The sequence below is a fragment of the Fundulus heteroclitus genome, chromosome 8, assembly GCF_011125445.2.
Source record: "Fundulus heteroclitus isolate FHET01 chromosome 8, MU-UCD_Fhet_4.1, whole genome shotgun sequence".
Lineage (NCBI taxonomy): Eukaryota > Metazoa > Chordata > Actinopteri > Cyprinodontiformes > Fundulidae > Fundulus > Fundulus heteroclitus.
Window position 1 is genome coordinate 6,667,151 of NC_046368.1, and position 20,374 is coordinate 6,687,524.

At 41.9% G+C, this 20,374-nt stretch overlaps 1 protein-coding gene across 2 annotated transcripts; it reads left to right on the forward strand.

Annotated features, from left to right (window-relative positions):
- Positions 1-1,103: 1,103 nt before the first annotated feature.
- Positions 1,104-17,783, forward strand: kcnv2a (potassium channel, subfamily V, member 2a). Of its 2 annotated transcripts, none has more exons than XM_021324035.2 (9): positions 1,104-1,408; positions 4,699-4,836; positions 5,972-6,150; positions 6,221-6,392; positions 13,288-13,479; positions 13,551-13,805; positions 13,887-14,003; positions 14,784-14,913; positions 17,316-17,783. In XM_021324035.2, the coding sequence occupies exons 1-9, from the start codon at positions 1,271-1,273 to the stop codon at positions 17,723-17,725; spliced, it is 1,731 nt and encodes a 576-aa protein (XP_021179710.2). In that variant the 5' UTR covers positions 1,104-1,270; the 3' UTR covers positions 17,726-17,783. The 2 variants fall into 2 exon arrangements, with proteins under 2 accessions (XP_021179710.2, XP_012732954.2); XM_012877500.3 differs by having other exon boundaries at positions 14,784-14,909; positions 17,316-17,727.
- Positions 17,784-20,374: the final 2,591 nt, after the last annotated feature.

Below are 20,374 nucleotides of genomic sequence, written 5' to 3' on the forward strand. Positions count from 1 at the left end.
AAACTAATGTTTCTGTACTGGAATCTGAATTTAACTGATTGGTTTGCGTGATCTTTTTCATATTTGTAATTTAGTGCTAAATGAATAAAACCGAATCAAACTAATATGTGAAAGCAGTTAAAAAGTTAACATTTCCTTTTGAAAGGTTATACAAAATTTTATAAAAAGGACTAGAATTCAGACCAAAGCAATCGTCACAACTAGATTAGCCAACATAGCAGAGAAATTTCGATTACTAGAAATAAACTTGACTCGTTTAGAAAATGTGCATCTTTATGTTCCGTTTTATTTGAAACATTAACTGTTGATTTATTTATTTATTTTAATAATTTGGCATTTTTGTTGATCCATAGCCCAGTAAAAATCCTTAATTTAAACCTTCAGCTCATCCCCCTCCATCCAAACCTCACCCATAATGATGCCTGTAAAATGTTTAAAAGTTTAAGAAAAATAAACAATAAAACAATACATTTTCAGTTTTTCAACACTTAATTATAGTGTAAAAACTAATGCATTAGTATTTATTTACTTTTTTAACTTAAAGCTGCTGCTTAGTGTAATTCTTTTATTAATTTTAATGTTGGTAAACAGATTAGCACTAAAGCCAGAATTGATTCAATGAGAGAGAGAGAAACAAAAGGTATATTCCTAAATAATACATTGTAAATTAAAGAAAAATAATATATATATATATAATTATAACCGTAGTTATAAAACAATTACAATTAAATGAGATATGATGAGATATATTAGAATATGTTATATTGTATATTGTATCTATTTTTCTATTTTGTGTTAAAACCTCTATTTTTAGATATTTATGAGGTAATTGGTAAAAAAAATGAAATGTTTAGATTTTTATGTTATATATTAATGCTATTTTCTATGCTATTAAATTATTTGTGCTTAAATTTTCACCCAAACCTGCACTTTTCCTTCACTCGCCCATAATGATGCCTGTAAAGTGTTTAAAAGTGTAAGTATTTAGCTCTTGGTCTTGCTGTAAATCCAGCAGATTTGTGACGACATGGTGGGATGAGAGAGAGAAAGAGAGATGAGGCGAGGGAGCGAGGAGGATAATAGTATTTAAAACTTTAAGCACCCAGATCATCTCGGTCGGCGGCGGCGGATGACGACTTCTTCTCCCTGAGCTGAAGGCGAAGTGAAAATGGTTTTGGATCATAATGAATTCACGCAGGACGCTGTTCGGATCTCTCCTCATCTGGTTGAATCAGTTTTGGTCGGAGGGCGTCGTCTTTGAGCGACGAGCATGTTGAACCACCTGAGGGCCCGGAGCAGGAGTCTGTTCTCCAGCTACAAGCCCGGCGGCCACATCCATCAAGTCCAAGAACCGATCGATCAGCTGGACCTGATCAACACCTTCGTCAAGCCATGGAACTCCATGCAGGTCCCACGCTTTTCTCACTCCTTCTGGCTTTTGTTTCAAGTTTCGTTGTTTTAATCTGCAGGGTTTTTTTTGCTCTCTGTTCTGTAAAACCATCTTTTTTAAACTAAAAATAGTCTGGAAGAAAAATATATTTCACCTTACAGTGGACTTTAGAAGTTATGATTTAAAAAAAATCCTAATATTATGAAATATTTTACCCGTTTTCTAACATCACTGAGATCTGAATGAATTCCTCACTAATTTGGAGCGTTTAATGATTTTTATTTTCTGGGATCAGACATTTTATGACATAAACATATATTTAAAAGTAGGAATCGAGGGCACACGTTCTGATGCGATATCTCTCCAGACCAGACGGTCGACGTCTGTCGGCTGTCAGGCACGGAGGTGGTGGCATCATGCTGCGGGCTTGTTCGAACCCAGCAGCGTTCGTGTGTGAAGGTTTTAAGGTTAGACAAAGTTTGACCTAACCTGACCCATGCCAGATGTATTTCGCTCCGCCTAGCTCCACTCACATCCATCTGGGACCTCTCCATAGGAATTGCCTTTACTGAAGGCTGGGCCTTATCAAAAATCCTTGCATATGATTGGATAAGCCACTTGTCTGTCATCTTTATCGACGTGCTATTTCAACCAGTCACACCGAAGCTAACCCGTGACACTGATGAGAGCGACGCAGGAAAAAACTAAACTTTTTTTTAATTTATTTTTTAATGTGTTTGCGGCTCTAGTGGCACGCGTTTTATTGACAGTGAGCTGACAGGAAGAGGGGGGAAGACAGGCGGCAAAGCGCCGCGGGTCGGAGTCGATCCCGGGCCGACCGCGTCGAGGACTAAAGGCCTCCTAACATGGTTAGCGCTAACTGCTAACTGTTAACCGCTAACAGCGGACGCGCCCCGGAAAACAAAACTTGCCAAATCCGGTCGGGAGAAGGGCGAAAACATGGTTTCCACCAACAAAAGCCTTCAGAGGCGTTCTCTGATGTTCTTTTAATGAAACAATATTAGGTAGATTGGACAACACGGAAGAAATAGCAGCATCAATGCTAACGCTTGCTTCCTCGACGAGCCGCCATTGTTGTCTGAATCCAAACAGTCTCACGTCACGGTCGCTTCTCCGCTACGTCACATCTATGAAACTCCAGCCCTGCGTCCTGATTGGCTAGACAATAAAATTGGTTGAAGAAATCACTCTCTATGGGAGATGTCCCAGATGGATGTGAGTGGAGCTAGGCTGAGCGATATCAATCTGGCTAGAGTCAGGTTAAGTTTGACCATAGCTCTCAACTCTCACGCATTGACCGTGTGACACACGCATTTCATATATTGCACACGCTCACACGCATTACTTTGAAAATCTCAATCTTACAATCAAAATCTCACTCTTGAAACGCGTACGGACGCTTCGCGTCATGGCGGAACCAATTTGCGGTACAATGGTTTCCGCACGTCCAGTAGTAGAGGGAACACAGCTGCAACGACCGCCGCCGCGCAAACAAGTTTCCCTCATCCAAAGTGAAACACTTCTACGGTCCGTGTTGCGTGCGAATTAAATGGTAAGTCGTCATGCTTTATTACAAACTGTAACATGAAAGCAAACTTTCGCCATTAGTTTCCTTCTTTATCGAATGATGTGAAGTAATACAGTAAGATAGTATGTTTAAAATAGTGACACCGTCTTGAATCGACCAACAGCACCCCCCCCCCCCCCCCCCCCCCCCCCCCCCCCGTCGGACAACAATCTCACGCACAACTATCGTCAAAAGTTGAGAGTTATGAGTTTGACCCACCTTATCACGTAGAAAGTTAGGAGGTGAACTGAGGTTGGACTGTCGGCTTTCAGGCACGGAGGTGGAGGCATCATGCTGCGGGACACTGCAGCAACACTCGAGTTTTAAATCATAGTTAGCAGGTTTCAGCCATCCAGCTGTTTGTTTGAGGTGGAGTTTAGTCATTTGAAGCTAGCCTTCCTTCTCATACGCATATTTTGCGGCAGCCCCACAGTATGATACTGCCTCCACCGTGCTTGACAGCTGATACAGAGTCCTGGAGTTAGAAGGCCCTCAGCGTTTAGCCACCAAAGCTTTCTCCAGGAAACATCTGGCCAGTCCAAGTTGTTGATTTTGGGACAGGGGGCTTCCTGCTTGGCCAGCGGCTCTGCGGTTCTTGCTGGTGTAGAAGTGGCGTCACTGCCAGCAGTTCATTGGTGGCTTCTGGGTCACACCTGAATGTCCGAACTAAAGTCCTTTCATCAGGGGGAGGAAGTCTGGCTCGGATGGGGGTAACTTGCGTTTGTTTGACAATTACATCACGATGCTAAACGCACATCAGAAGCAGTTAACGCACTGGAATGGGCTCCCCAATGCACCGACCTTGTATGGACTGTGCTTTGATGCTGGGTTTGTGCCAGGAGACCAACTAACCTGCACTGCAGAAATAGAACTAAAAATTAGTAAAAATGTTCTTAAAATGAATGTATTTGTCCTTGATTTGAGCAGGTAAAGATTATCTGCCAATGGAATAAGATTTCTGCCCTTAAAATAGGAACAATTCGTCTCCATCAGCTCATTTCAAATGCAGTTTATCTAATTATCTTATTTTAGGGGTAAAAATACTCATTCCATTGGCAAATAATCTTATTTTCCTGCTCAAATCAAGATCAAATACATTCATTTCAAGAAAATGTTACTTATTTTTAGTTCTCTTTTTGCAGTGTGGAGGGAAGGTAAAATATCCAGCCAGGAGTTTCCTAACGATCACAAAAAGCAAACGGCTGAGGGGCGACTTGTTCAGGGACATTATCTTTCCAGGTCTGGATGCTTTGTTCATAAAATAAGCCTTTTGTATCAAAACCCTAATTGTTATGGGGGAAATCCAGAGAACGCAGCAGAAGTTGGACACCAGAACCGGGCTCCTTCATGCTTGCTGTCGGACTCTTGGCCGCTTCATCCTCAGATTGGGAGAGATGTCCAGTTCTCAGATTGCTATTTGTGTATTTCTCTTAACTAATGCTTTTCTGCAATGAGAATGTTCTGATCCTCTGCAGCCTATAGCTTTAGCTGAAGGGTGCAAACGGTCAGGAAAGTTCCAGGACAGCTGAACTTTAATTCAGCCGATAAGGTACTATTTTATGAAGGCATGTCTTGACTGATTAATTCCTCAGCACATGTTTATAAAGCTTCAGTCTGACAGCATTTGGTCTTTTGAATGCGGTTTAAAGTTGATAATTGAAGGTTTCCTCGACGTAATCTTAGCGTGAACGTTTCACCATGGACGCTTCCACCTGTGCAGGACCTGAGCAGAGACATCTACGACCTGTACGCCGAGTACGAGCGCGAAGAGGTGGAGGACCGGCTGCCGGTGTCGCCGTCTCGTGTGCTGGTGTCTCCAACCAAACACCTGACCCTCAACATCAACGTTGGAGGAACGGTAACTTCAGAACATGCAGCAGGAACGTGGTTTAGAGCGTCTGGAACCTGGTGCCTCACTTTAAAAATAGCAGCTTTTTAAATTAGCATTGGAGCTGTAATAATAATAATAATAATAATAATAATAATAATAATAATAAATCCAAGAAAGTAGAGCAATGTATGCAGAAGTCCAACCTGTTTAGAGCCAAAGCTACATAAAAAAATCAAAAAGGTGAGGGATTTTTTAAATAAGGTTGAAAATAAATAAAAAAATATAAATGTCTAAGATATATTTAAAAAAATAATGTTAACAAATAAGAAAAATAAACACATTTTCAGTTTGTCAACATTTAAAGAGTAAATATATACTAATGCATTAGTTTTTACTTAATTAACTTAAAGCTGCTGTTTAATATAATTGTTCCTATTTTAATGTTGGTAAACAGCTTAGAGCTAAAGCCAGAACTGATTCAATGAGGAACAAAAGGTATATTCATAAAAATTAGATTGTAAATTAAAGAAAAATAAATTTTTATATATATATATATATATATATATATATATATAATAACCGTAGTTATAAAAAAATACGATTGAAAAAATGTATATGTAATGATATATTAGAATATGTAAAATTAGTTATATTGTATCTATTTTTTATTTTTATGTTAAAACCTCTATTTTTATATATGTATGTGGTAACTGGTAAGACAAAATGAAATGTTTAGATTTTTATGTTATATAGTAATGCTATTTTCTCTGATTTTATGCTTTTAAATTATTTCTGCTTAAATTTTCTTTATTAAATTTTATTTTAACATTAATGCAAATTTCATTTTCCTCATTTCTTTGCTTAATATTTAGAAATGATTTCATGTTATTGCACTTATTTGACACCCAGTGAAACAATCTTCTTTTTTGCTGTTTAAAATAATTTGATTTAACAACATTAATTAATATTTGTAGCACAGAAAAGCTTAGCTTTATTAAATGTTTAAACTTTAATGTCCGTGACGTCGTTACCAGCAGAAGGTCCAAATGTTTAAAGACCAAAATAGAAAAGATGAGTTTAAACGTTTATTTCTGGAACCATTTTCTTCTCTCTTTAGCAGCTTTTCAGGGTTTTTTTATATTTATTTATGCATTTTCCTCAGGTTTACCTCCTGCCCTACAGATTAGCTGCCCGGTACCCAAAGACCCGGATCGGCCGTCTGGCCACCTACACGGATCACAGCAAGAAGCTGGACCTCTGTGACGACTACGTGGTCCAGAGCAAAGAGTTCTTCTTCGACCGAGACCCCAAAGTCTTCCACAACATCTTCAACTTCTACAGGTGAGCGACGACGAGGCCTCGCGGTTCAGTGCCGGGCTTCCTTTTTTAAATTCTCCGCCCGCTCCAACAGAACCGGAGTGCTGTGCATCAGGGAGGAGCTGTGTCCCCACAACTTCCTGGAGGAGATCCACTACTGGGGCGTGAGGATCAAGTACACCCATCGCTGCTGCCGCATCTCCTTCGAGGAGAGGCAGGATGAGCTGAACGAGCAGCTGAAGGTGCAGAAGGAGCTGCTGGCTGAGGTGAGTCCTCCTGGTCCAGTAGGTCCAGTAGGTCCGGTCCAGCAGCCTGTAGAACCGCCTTCAGCAGCGATAAGTTTGGTTCCGCTTATTTCTGACGTCCCAGAAGAACCGTCCGCTTTGGACTTTGACTAGGCCGTTATGTTGGAGTTCTGCTGCTGCGTTTTGGGATCTTTGCTCTGTTGAGGAACCAGTTCGGACCAAGCATTGGACTCTAGCATCATTTTGGTACTTAGGAGTTCACACTGCAAAAAGAGAACTAGAAATAAGTAAAATTTTCTTGAAATGAATGTATTTGTCATTGATTTGAGCAGGTAAATAAGATTATTTGCCAATGGAATTAGTATTAAAATACCCTAAAATAAGATAATTAGATATATTCACTTGAATTAAGATGATGGAGATGAATTGTTCCTATTTTAAGTGCAAAAATCTTATTCCATTGGCAAATAATCTTATTTACCTGCTCAAATCAATGAAAAATCCTCTCATTTCAAGAAATAACTTCTTATTTTAAGTTGTATTATTGCTGTGCAAGGTCCGCTCAATGTCTACAGGGCGTCCAGAACCTTTGGCTGTATCAAAAATAAATGTTCTCTCCGTACAATGATGAACTTCAGATGGTTTAGAAATTACTTGGACCGCTCAATGACTGCAGGGCGTCCAGAACCGGTGGCCTGAAAACAAGTCAGAGTGATCAGCTGATCTCCACTGAGCTTGATGTTCTCACATCACGGCCAAACATCTCTTCTTTGGTCTCATCTGTCCAAAAAAGCCTTTGGAAAGACAAGGAAGGAAGGAAGGAAGGAAGGAAGGAAGGAAGGAAGGAAGGAAGGAAAGAAAGACTTTAGGAAGGATGGAAAGAGGCATTTTAGGACGGATGGAAGGAAAGACTTTGAAGGAAGAAAGGACAGAAAGAAAGACTTTAGGAAGGACGGAAGGAAGGAAGGAAGGACTGTAGGGAGGATCGAAGGAGGCATTTTAGGACGGATGAAAGGAAAGACTATGAAGGAACAAGGAAGGAAAGGATGACTGAAGGAAGGAAGGAAGGAAGGAAGGAAGGACGGACTGTAGGAAGGATCGAAGGAGGCATTTTAGGATGGATGAAAGGAAAGACTATGAAGGAACAAGGAAGGAAGGAAGGAAGGAAAGGATGACTTTAGGAAGGAAGGAAGGAAGGAAGGAAGGAAGGAAGGAAGGAAGGAAGGAAGGAAGGAAGGAAGGAAGGAAGGAAGGAAGGAGGATGACTTTAGGAAAGTGAAGGAAGGAAAGGGAAGGAAGGAAGGGAAGGAAGGAAGGAAGGAAATGGAAGAAGGAGGAAGGACAGTGGAGTACTTTTAGGAAGAATCGAAGGAGGCTAGTTTAGATGGATGAATCAAGGAAAGAACTATGACAGGAAACAAGGAAAGAAAGGATGACTTTAGGAATGAAGGAAAGGATGACTTTAGGAATGAGAGGAAAGGGATAGACTGAAGGGAATGAAGGAAAGGATGACTGAAGGAAGAAGGAAGGAAGGAAGGAAGGAAGGAAGGAAGGAAGGAAATGAAGGAGAGGAAGGAGGAAGGAAGGAAAGGATTGACTTTGGAAGAATCGAAGGGGGAGGCACATTTTAGGATGGGATGAAAGGAAAGACTAGAAGGACAAGTAAAGATATAGAAGGAAGACTTTAGGAATGTAAGAGGAAAGGATGACTGAAGGAAGGAAGGAAAGGATGACTGAAGGAAGGAAGGAAGGAAGGATGGATGGAGAGAAAGGATGACTTTAGGAAGGAAGGAAGGAAGGAAGGAAGGAAGGAAGGAAGGAAGGAAGGAAGGAAGGAAGGAAGGAAGGAAGGAAGGAAGGAAGGAAGGAAGGAAGGAAGGAAGGAAGGAAGGAAGGAAGGAAGGAAGGAAGGAAGGAAAGGATGACTTTAGGAAGAATCGAAGGAGGCATTTTAGGATGGATGAAAGGAAAGACTATGAAGGAACAAGGAAAGAAAGGATGACTTTAGGAATGAAGGAAAGGATGACTGAAGGAATGAAGGAAAGGATGACTGAAGGAAGGAAGGAAAGGATGAAGGAAGGAAGGAAGGAAGGAAGGAAGGAAGGAAGGAAGGAAGGAAGGAAGGAAGGAAGGAAGGAAGGAAGGAAGGAAGGAAGGAAGGAAGGATCGAAGGAGGCATTTTAGGATGGATGGAAGGAAACACTACGAAGGAAGAAAGAAAGGACAGAAAGACTTTAGGAAGGAAGGAAGGAAAGGAAGGAAAGGATGACTTTAGGAAGGATCGAAGGAGGCATTTTAGGATGGATGGAAGGAATTTTGATTCAACCAGAGAAGAATTTGCAGATTTCTGCTCAGTTTGTTCAGTTTTTGATTGGCCTGTCCTGAACGTTAACCGTTAACCTGCTGACTGAGGGCTGTAGCGTCTGAGATGGAGCTCTTGGTTCATTTCATTATTCCTCTCTGACTTTGGGATATTCTCTCTTCCACTTGGAAATCACCTCACAACCCTTCCCAGTCTCTCCACCTCGGTTTAGCGTTAAAACACATCTGTACACTTCAACGGTCCGCTTTCAAAGGACATTCACACAAATAATGTGTTGCACCTAATCAGCAGTACCAGGCTCACACCTAAAAGATCATTTTAGATCCTGGTAAAGGACCTAAAACGATCTTTTATAAAACTTTGCATGGAATCCATACTAAAAGTGTACGTACGGCAAAAAAAAAAAATCTGATTTATAAAACCATGCACACACCAGCACCCACACTGCAAAAATAGAGCTAAAAATAAGAAAAATATTTCTTGAAATGAGAGTATTTTTCTTTGATTTGAGTAGGTAAATAAGATTATTTGCCAATGGAATAAGATTTTTACACTTAAAATAGGAACAATTCATCTCCATCATCTTATTTCAAGTGCAGTATATCTAATTATCTTATTTTAGAGGTAAAGATACTCATTCCATTGGCAAATAACCTTATTTACCTGGTCAAATCCAGGAGAAATACATTAATTTCAAGAAAATTTTACTTATTTTTAGTTCTTTTTGCAGTGCAGTTTTCCTTTATAGACCCCAGCTGTACCTGAACGAATGGTACCTGGTTCCTCCTCAGGTTCTGCCCCCATCACACTGAGATTCAACCATAAATGGTCGACGCAAAGCACCTCATGAATGTTAACGTGTTAAAAATGGACCAGCTGCTCCTTTCATCACGCTGACGTGGCAGCCACAGCGAAAAAGCAAAGAAAGTTGATTAAATGTGAAAATCAGAGGTAAAAGCACAGATGATGGGAGAGGAAGGTGATGGTAGAGAACCCAGAGAAAATGTTGTCTGGGCTTTTATTTAAGATTTAAGATGGATTTTTATTTAAAATGTCATTTTGTATGAACAACGTTGCGCTTTTGAACGCTGATGATAAAGATGATCTATGATTAAACTAGGGCTGGACGATAATTCAATAACGATATATAATCGATCGATAGGAAAAAAGGGTCAACAAAAAGTATTCAGTAGAATAACAGTTTCCCTTCCTTTTATATACAAGCCATGTTAGTTAATATTACAGTCATTACATCCTCCAACCAATCACAACGCAGACCCAGGAACCAAGCTCCGCCCCCTTCAGAGAGTTCAAAGAGTTCAGAGAGCACACATTCTGTTTCTTTTTTTAAATACTTACAGTTTTGGTAAAAAGTTGGTTGAATAAAGGGTTGAGTTTAAATTCAGTGTTCTGTATCTAAAAATAGGTTGCTAAGCAACAGCATAAAATGGCCGGGGCTGCGCTTAAAAATATGTTTTTAATTAGTCGATAATTATCGATATGGATCGATATGATTTCTATTTTATCAATAACCTTTTTTTCTATATCGTCCAGATTAAAGTCTGATATGGAGTGAGATTAAACGTCATGATGCAGTTTGGCTGTAATTCACCACTTCACCACCCTGTGTCGCTGTTTCAAGTTTGTTTTTGTTTCTTATAGAGCCCAACTTTTGCGTGTAAAGTGACGTACGTACATTTCAGGCCCCATTTTGTGCATATGCATGAATTAGACCCCTGGTCATGTTCAATCTAATAGATAATTTAATAATTTAATTAATTTAAAACCCTCAAATTGACAGACGTGTTCTTTTTTCCCCATCGCGTTGCCACCGTCTGATGTCTTCTCTCCATTTACGGCAGCAGGGAACATTTTATTTACACACTCAAAATCTCAATGAACCCAAAAAAAAACAGAACAGGAACAGAATAACGTGCCAAAAATCCAGTAATCATGGTCTTCTGCTGGTGATTTGTGTGTTTTTTTCCCTACCTGAGGCTTTAAGTCAGTAATCTGCTGCCTGACCCTGTGTCTATCTGACCTACATATCGCATCCCGCCGTCATCTTGACAGATGGGTGAGGAGAATAATCTCTTTCTTGGCACAGATCTGGGCAGATGTTTCCACCGCTGATGGCAGCGCCGTTTCCCCCGGCAGCATTACACCGTTTTAGTTTCACCATTTCACACGCTGAGTCGTTCACGTCTTGTCTTGCAGAATGGATAAAAGATAAACAGCAGCGCTCCAACTGCAGGTTGCTGAAGTGCGAGCCACCTGAACTGAAAAACTCCTGGATAGGCGTCGAAACAAAAGTCCGGTTCCCTCTGATTTAAGCCTGTGACCCGGATAACTCCGAATTTGCACAGACATAATTAGCTTTGTTAAATCATTAATGAAGTGATTAAACAAATTTTTTTATGAAGCAGGTCCGATTATTACCAGACCTGCAGATGTAATAGTTTAAACCAGGGGTTGTTGTCTTAATGCCAAAAAGAGCTCATCAGATTTGACTTTCACAAGTGGAGCAGTTCTGCTTTTGCCATAGTGCTCCGCTTGATTTATGAATGTGAATAGTTTTATTATGATTCATGCGGGGAATATCTCAAATGATATAGACACTACAATGGGAAAGTAGGAGAGGAAAGAAAGAACAAGAAGAAAAGGATGAACGGATGGATTAACAGATGGATGAACAGACAGACGGATGGAAGGATGGATGAACAGATGGATGAACAGATGGATGAACAGACGGATGGATGGATGAACGGATGGATGGAAGGATGGATGGACCAATGGATGAACAGAAGGATAGGTGGATGAACGGATGAATAAACAGAAGGATGGATGGATGAACAGACGGACGGATGGATGGATGGATGGATGGATAAATGAACAGATGGATGGATGGATGGATGGATGGATGGATGGAAGAATGAACAGAAGGATGGATGGATGAAGGGATGGATGAACAGATTGATGAACAAATGAACGGATGGATGAACAGATTGATGAACGGATGGATGGATGGATGGATGAATGAATGAACAGATGGATGAAGGGATGGACCAATGGATGAATGAATAAACAGAGGGATGGATGGATAGATGGATCGATGAACAGATGGGTGAACAGAAGGATGAATGAATAAACAGAAGGATGGATGATGGATGAATGAATAAACAGAAGGATGAATGGATGGATGAACGGGTGGATGGAAGGATGGATGGACCAACGGATGAACAGAAGGATAGGTGGATGAACGGATGGATGAACAGATGGATGGATGGACTGATGGACGAATGAATAAACAGAAGGATGGATGGATGGATAGATGGATGAATGAATAAATGGATGGATAGATGAATGAATGAATGAACAGATGGATGAATGGATGGACCGATGGATGAATGAATAAACAGAGGGATGGATGGATAGATGGATGGATGAACAGATGAACAGAAGGATGAATGAATAAACAGAAGGATGGATGGATGGATGGATAGATGGATGAATGAATAAACGGATGGATGAATGAATGAATGAATGAATGAACAGATGGATGAATGGATGGACCGATGGATGAATGAATAAACAGAGGGATGGATGGATAGATGGATGGATGAACAGATGAACAGAAGGATGAATGAATAAACAGAAGGATGGATGGATGGATGAACGGATGGATGAACAGATGGATGAACAGACGCATGGACGGATGAACGGATGGATGGAAGGATAAATAGACCAATGGATGAAAGAATGAACAGAAGGATAGGTGGATGAACAGATGGATGGATGGACTGATGGATGAATGAATAAACAAAGGATGGATGGATGAACAGATGGATGAACAGATTGATGAACAAATGAACGGATGGATGAACAGATAGATGGATGGATGAACAGAAGGATGAATGAATAAACAGAAGGATGGATGGATGGATGAACGGATGGATAAATGAATAAACAGAAGGATTAATGGATGGATGAACAGACGGATGGATGAACGGATGGATAGAAGGATGGATGGACCAATGGATGAACGAATGAACAGAAGGATAGGTGGATGAACGGATGGATGAACAGACGGATGAATGAACAGATGGATGAACAGATTGATGGATGAACAGACAGATTGATGGATGAACAGACAGATTGATGGATGAACAGACAGATGGATGGATGAACAGACGGATGGATGGATGGACAGATGGATGAACAGATGGATGAATGGATGAACAGATGGATGAACAGACGGATGGATGAACAGACGGATGGATGAACAGACGGATGGATGAACAGACAGACGGATGGATGAACAGACGGATGGATGGACGGATGGACAGATGGATGAACAGATGGATGAACAGATGGATGAATGGATGAACAGATGGATGAACAGATGGATGAATGGATGAACAGATGGATGGATGGATGGATGAACGAATGAATGAATGGATGGATGGATGAACAGACGGATGGATGAACAGATGGACGGACAGATGGATGAAGGGATTGATTGATGGATGGATGAACAGATGGATGGATGAACAGACGGATGGATGGACGTTGACCATCCACTCTGTCTTGCAGCTGGAGATGGAGGAGGACGAGTCCGTGTTTGATCACATGACCTTGGGCTCGACCCGCCGGCGGATCTGGAACCTGATGGAGAAGCCGTTCTCCTCCATCACCGCCAAGCTGGTGGGCGTGGCCTCCTCCTTCTTCGTGCTGGTCTCGCTGGTTGCCATGACGCTCAACACCGTGGACGAGATGCAGTACAAGGTGCGTGTCCCAGGGGACGGGACGGGTGGAGGCTCTGAGCCGGTCCCGGACTTACCTCCGATCTGCCGCAGATGCCGTCGGGCCAGCCCAGCGGAAGGTTCTACGGCGAGAGCGTGGAGACGTTCTGCATCACCTTCTTCACCCTGGAGTACCTGCTGCGTCTGGCCTCCACGCCGGACCTGAGGTGCTTCGTGCAAAGCGTGCTCAACACTGTGGACCTGATCGCCATCCTGCCGCATTACCTGCAGATGTTGCTGGAGCGCTTCGAGGACGACGGCGTCCACCATCACTCCGGGGACATCGAGGCCGTCGCCCGCGTCGGGAAGGTAAAACCCATTACCCGTCCGGTCTCTTTCAGACTTTAGTGGATCTGCTGGACGTTTTTTTTTTTTCTCGTCTCTGTGTAGGTGGGTCAGGTTCTGAGGATCATGCGTCTGATGAGGATCTTCAGGATCTTGAAGCTGGCGCGTCACTCCACGGGACTGAGAGCCTTCGGCTTTACTTTGAGACAGTGCTACCAGCAGGTCTGGCTTCAAACTGCGTCTGCCTGTGAGACTGTCTCTATGGCAAGACGTTAAACATTTAATCACCAGACTGGAAATTAATTACTGATGTCTGCAACGTAACTTTGCTTAGTCAAAACTCTTATTCAGAGTCTCTGCAATTAGATTTTGACAAGTCAAAACTCCACAGATACCTGTAATTTGGTTTTGGCTTGTAAGATTCAAACAATTTTACCATCCATGTGTCGCTTGTCATCATAGACATCTGTAATTTAGTTTTGACTAGTCATAATGACGTTAGCTATGTCTTCATACTAGTCAGTCACACTACGACGAGTAAAAATGACGGTAATTCCGGATAGTTAAATACTTACTTATTAAATGTTAAAACGGCTTGCCATACTTATATAATTTCCCTTTGAAGAGTAACATGACGGTCCAATATTTTAATAATTACATTAATCAGGGGGTGTTGCTCAGTCCTTGATGGACTACATCTGAATCATTCTTGAATTGCAGCTTGTGGGATTCACATATGGCCACCAGGGGCTACACTTGGAGGCATTACAACCGTATTCCCAACCTGAGCTGACCTCCCGTTAGAGGTTTTCTCACTAGCATGAGAACCTAGAGGCTTTAAGAACTTAGAACAACAATCCCATAGTAAAAAATGGGCTTTATCTCTCCATTTTTAACCCTTTATTGAATAATTCACTACATAAAGTGTGTTGGTTTCTTGCTTTGCACACGTCATTAAACTGCGTCTGACAGGATTAGAAATGATTGTTAATGTTGCTGCAGGTGGGCTGTTTGCTGCTCTTCATCGGCATGGGGATCTTCATGTTCTCCGCCATGGTGTACAGCGTGGAGCACGACGTCTACAACACCAACTTCACCTCCATGCCCCACGCCTGGTGGTGGGCCGCCGTGAGTACGAGGATTCTGTCAGACTTTATCAGCCATTTATCACCAAGATACGAACAAGAGGCTCAGCAGCACAGACGGCTATTTAGCTTCTGGTTGTTTTCAGTGTCTGTCTACCACATCATGACTTAGAGAAGGTGATCCACACTTAGGTCAGAGTCAGTTGTTGTACGTGGGGGCTGCTTCAGAGGCAGCTTCGTCCCTTCTAGGTTCTCCAAAACTCAGATTCTGGGCTTGTTACTGGAAACAACAGTACCACATTACTCCTAGTTTCCTTTTGTCTTCCAGTTTAGAGTCAGTTTCTACATTTCTGGTATTTTCTCACAAGGAGGAAGGAAGCACATTAGGACGGATGGAAGGAAAGACTATGAAGGAATAAGGAAAGGAAGGACAGAAAGACTTCAGGAAGGATGGAAGGAAAGATTATGAAGGAAGGAAGTAAAGAAAGACTTTAGGAAGGATGGTAGGAAGCACTTAGGACGGATGGAAGGAAAGACTATGAAGGAAGGAAGTAAAGAAAGACTTTAGGAAGGATCGAAGGAAGGAAAGGAAGACTTTAGGAAGGATTGAAGGAGGCATTTTAGGACGGATGGAAGGAAAGACTATGAAGGAAGAAAGAAAAGGACAGAAAGACTTTAGGAAGGATGGAAGGAAAGATTATGAAGGAAGGAAGTAAAGAAAGACTTTAGGAAGGATGGTAGGAAGCACTTAGGATGGATAGAAGGAAAGACTATGAAGGAATAAGGAAAGAAAGAAAGACTTTAGGAAGAATGGAAGGAAAGACTACAAAGGAAGAAAGAAAGGAAGGACAGAAAGACTTCAGGAAGGATGGAAGGAAAGATTATGAAGCAAGGAAGTAAAGAAAGACTTTAGGAAGGATGGTAGGAAGCACTTAGGACGGATGGAAGGAAAGACTATGAAGGAACAAGAAAAGAAAGAAAGACTTTAGGAAGGATGGAAGGAAGCACTTTAGAACGGATGGAAGGAAAGACTATGAAGGAAGGAAGTAAAGAAAGACTTTAGGAAGGATCGAAGGAAGGAAAGGAAGACTTTAGGAAGGATTGAAGGAGGCATTTTAGGACGGATGGAAGGAAAGACTATGAAGGAATAAGGAAAGAAAGAAAGACTTTAGGAAGGATGGAAGGAAGCACTTAGGATGGATAGAAGGAAAGACTATGAAGGAAGAAAGAAAAGGACAGAAAGACTTTAGGAAGGATGGAAGGAAAGATTATGAAGGAAGGAAGTAAAGAAAGACTTTAGGAAGGATGCTAGGAAGCACTTAGGATGGATAGAAGGAAAGACTATGAAGGAAGGAAGGAAGTAAAGAAAGACTTTAGGAAGGATCGAAGGAAGGAAAGGAAGACTTTAGGAAGGATTGAAGGAGGCATTTTAGGACGGATGGAAGGAAAGACTATGAAGGAATAAGGAAAGAAAGAAAGACTTTAGGAAGGATGGAAGGAAGCACTTAGGATGGATAGAAGGAAAGACTATGAAGGAAGAAAGAAAAGAAGGACAGAGACTTTAGGACGGATAGAAGGAAAGACAATGAAGGAACAAGGAAAGAAAGACTTTAGAAAGGATCGAAGGAAGGAAAGGAAGCTTTAGGAAGGATTGAGGGGGGCATTTTAGGACGGATGGAAGGAAAGACTACGAAGGAAGAAAGGAAAGAAAGAAAGACTTTAGGAAGGATGGAAGGAGGAACTTTATGAAGGAAAGGAGGTAGGTAGCTAGGAAGGAAGGACTTTAGGAAGGATGGAACAGACTTAAGGAAGGAAGGAAGGAAGGAAGGAAATAAATAACTATTTTAGAAACGATAGAATGAAAGACTTTAGGGAGGATGGAAAGATTTTAGGAAGAAAAAAAACTTCTGGAGGGCAGGAAGGACTTTAAATAGAGAGGGGAAAACAGAAGACAGAAACATTTTCCATTTTCTGTTTCTATATTTCCAGACCTGGATTAAAGGTCTGGAAATATGGAAACAGAAAATCACGTTTCTCCAGTCAGATCCAGGCTGAGAATCAGGAAGTTGCTTAAAAACAGCTTCCTGACAATAAGAACTCTAAAAGCAAAACATCGTTCCCCGATCTAAAGAATCCAAGTAAAAAAAATTGACTATCTAAAGCTCTGCAGGGCTCAGTTAAGGTCAGAAGTCATGACTCAACAATCAGAAAGGGGGACGGGACAAGAATAGCCTCCATAGGAGAGATCCATGGCCAGAACCACTGCTGACCCAAAAGAACACATTTACCACCTCATCTCACTGTGAACCCTATTTGCGCCTTACTTGGAGGTCGACCCCCTCCTTAGAGGAGTCTCAGGTCTGGCCACAGAGCGTCTTCTCAAACGTAGACGTTGAAGCGATTTATCAGGAGTTTCTAAAGTAAGATCTTCTGCTGTCCGGTCCTGCAGGTGAGCATCTCCACGGTGGGTTACGGCGACATGGTCCCGGAGTCCAACCTCGGCCGGCTCTTCGCCTTCGCCTGCATCTCCTTCGGCATCATCCTCAACGGCATGCCCATCTCCATCCTCTACAACAAGTTCTCCGACTACTACGCCAAGCTCAAGTCCCACGAGTACGCCATGGTCACCAAGGCGCGAGGGAAGGTCCGCTTCATCAAGAGGGCCGCCAAGAGGTTTGCAGAGTGCTGCGACGACGTCGTTCAGCCAAAGCCTCGTGGAGGTGGAAGGTTTGTGGACGTCAACGACGCGGGGTTGAAGCATGCGCTGCCTGGATATTAGACCTGCCGGTGTCCATGTCCAGTGGTCGCCAGGAGGAAGGTGGGGGACACACACCAGAGGACAATTTAGAGACCAATTGACCTGTTTTAGACTGTTGGAGGAACTCCAAAAAAAGTAAAAAACAAAGCAACTGGACTTGTTTTCAGTAGTTGAAGATGTTTCGCTTCCTCTCCTGGAAGCTTTCTCATTTCAAAAAGTCTGGAGTAATGTGGAGTAACAAGCTTTATACCATTGGCAAACAAAGGCCTGTAATGGCTTAGATAACATGCAAATTCAATCGAAACAGGTCCACCCCTTAGTAATTCAATTGAATTTGCATGTTATCTAAGCCATTACAAGGCCTTTGTTTGGCAGTAGTATAAAGCTTGTTACTCCACATTACTCCAGACTTTTTGGATTGAAAAAGCTTCCTGTATAGGAAGCAAAACGTCTTCAACTATGGAAAACAAGTCCAGTTGCTTTGTTTTTTTACTTTTTTTGGAATGACCATGACCTGGATGACTGAGAATCTTCACCAGCACTGTTGGAGGAAGCTGGAGTACCCGGAGAGAACCCTCACACACACACAGGGAGAACATGCAAACCCCACATTGAAAGCTTTTTTACTGCGAGGCGACAAGAACCGCAAACTCTGGCCTGGATTCAAACATTGGGGGAACGTACCTTAAATCAGTGAATTTCTGGACTGACCCAACGAACACCCAAGATCACGGTTCTGTTAACGGACAATCGCAAAACCAAAACTGGACGCATTCTTGAAAAACTTGTTACTTTTGGGAGAGTTTAAGGCATAAATTCACTTACCTGACTCCGCCAGATAGATTTGCTCCGCATATCCATCTGGAAACCTTCCGTTGAAGTAACTTTGGGAAGGGGCGAAAATACTGGTTAGCTGATTGGCCTATGTTGGTGATAGACGGGCCAAATAAACCAATCAGATTCGTCGTCGCTCGTAACAGAGCGACGACGAAAACACAACCACAAGCCAAGCTACTCTTGCTGCTGCAGGTAAAGGCTCGTTAGCCCAGCAAAGGAATACTCTGTAATTCTGATAAAACTTGCTCGATAGCCATGCTAACGCTAGTTTCATCGGCTGAAGCCGCCATGTTCTTTAGACTGAACTGTCGCGCTTCCCGTTGCGTCACACCTCAACCCGCCTCAAAGCCAACGCTAATTGGACGTTCGTTTGGTGAACGGCTCCAAATTTTCTTTAACGGAGAGTATCCAGACTGATCTGCGAGTGAAACCTTGAAACCTCGCGAGATCAGGATGGTCTCACGAGGCTATAAATTCACACCAACAGAATATCTTAATGTATTATACAAAAAAAAAAAGGAAAGAATCTAGTGTAGTTACTTTGTAGCGTTTTAGACAATCGTTATCTGTCCATTAAAATGAAAGTACCATAAAATCGACCTATTTCTTTCCAAAAAAAAAAACAGACATTGTTCCTATAGAATCTTCCTGTCTCATTCACTAAGGCCAGCCTCACCCGGTCCGTAGATTCGGCAGCAAAGGAAGAAAAAAAATCAGAGACAAAACACTTGATACATTTGCCAGATGTTTCTAGGAGTCTACTGAGATAAACACTGAAGAACAATATAGATCTTTTATACCATAAACCTTCTTGAAGGTTACCCACCATAAATCATCCTGTGACTCTTAATTGCCCTGTATCCCACAAGAAGGTTGAGTGTCAACTTTATAATTTGAATTTATAGCTTTGAGTGTGACCCTGCAGACTCCATCCTATGTAGACTGCACGCCACAAAGCTTACAATAGTTATTAAAAATTAGGTAACTCTTACTGATTTAAGAAAAATACATGATTGATACAAAAACTGATTATATATTTCCATAACAATGTGTGACACTTGTAGGTTGCTTTGCATTCAACCTGCTTGATGGGGTTCTAGTCTGAAAACTATCCTGGTCACTCCGTTTCCAAGCTTACCACCTTGTTCCATTTCTCTAAGGTGGTTCTGGCATAGTTTGGACTTGCATTTCGGGTCCAGCTGAATACTAGGGTAGGCGCACTGGTTCAAGGTTCTTCTCATGAGGTCACCAAGCTCGGATACAGCAAACCGCTCCTCCTCCATGGCCGTTGACGTCACACAGAGGAACCATCCTTTCATCTGCTGGACGGCTTACAAAAAAAAAAAAGATTGATAAACCTGCAAGATTAGTTGAAGATTTAAATGTTTGATTCTTCATCAGTCCATAAGCGATGTTTCATGGTCCGACCCTTTAATTTATCATTTTGAAGATTTAGCAAGTCTTCTAGCAGCAACTCGACTGGTTGTACCCGCACCATGAAGTCTTGTCTTCCCAGTTGAAACAGAACAGCCAACTACAATCGATGATTTTAATCTATCAGACTCTTCCCATCAGTTTCCACCGGTTTTTTAAGGCCTTTTTGATGGTAAAGGAAATGGTACTCGCAGACACCGGGGCTCTGTCCAATAACATCTAATTGGTAAGGACTCCTTCGCCAAAGCAGAAGTCCGTCAGCAGTCGCCATAAGTACAATCTGAATAATTCAGTCAGTACGGAAGGAGGTAGGAAAAGGAGCCTGTATGCTTCCCATCATGGTTCCTTTAGCCTAGGAACTTCACGAGGTCCCTTACCTCCGCCAAGGAGCTATAAGGAATCCCACAATCCTTTGCTGGACCTGACTTTTAAATTAATCGGATCTCTTTTTTCGAACATTAGATGGTGTAACGGCAGTC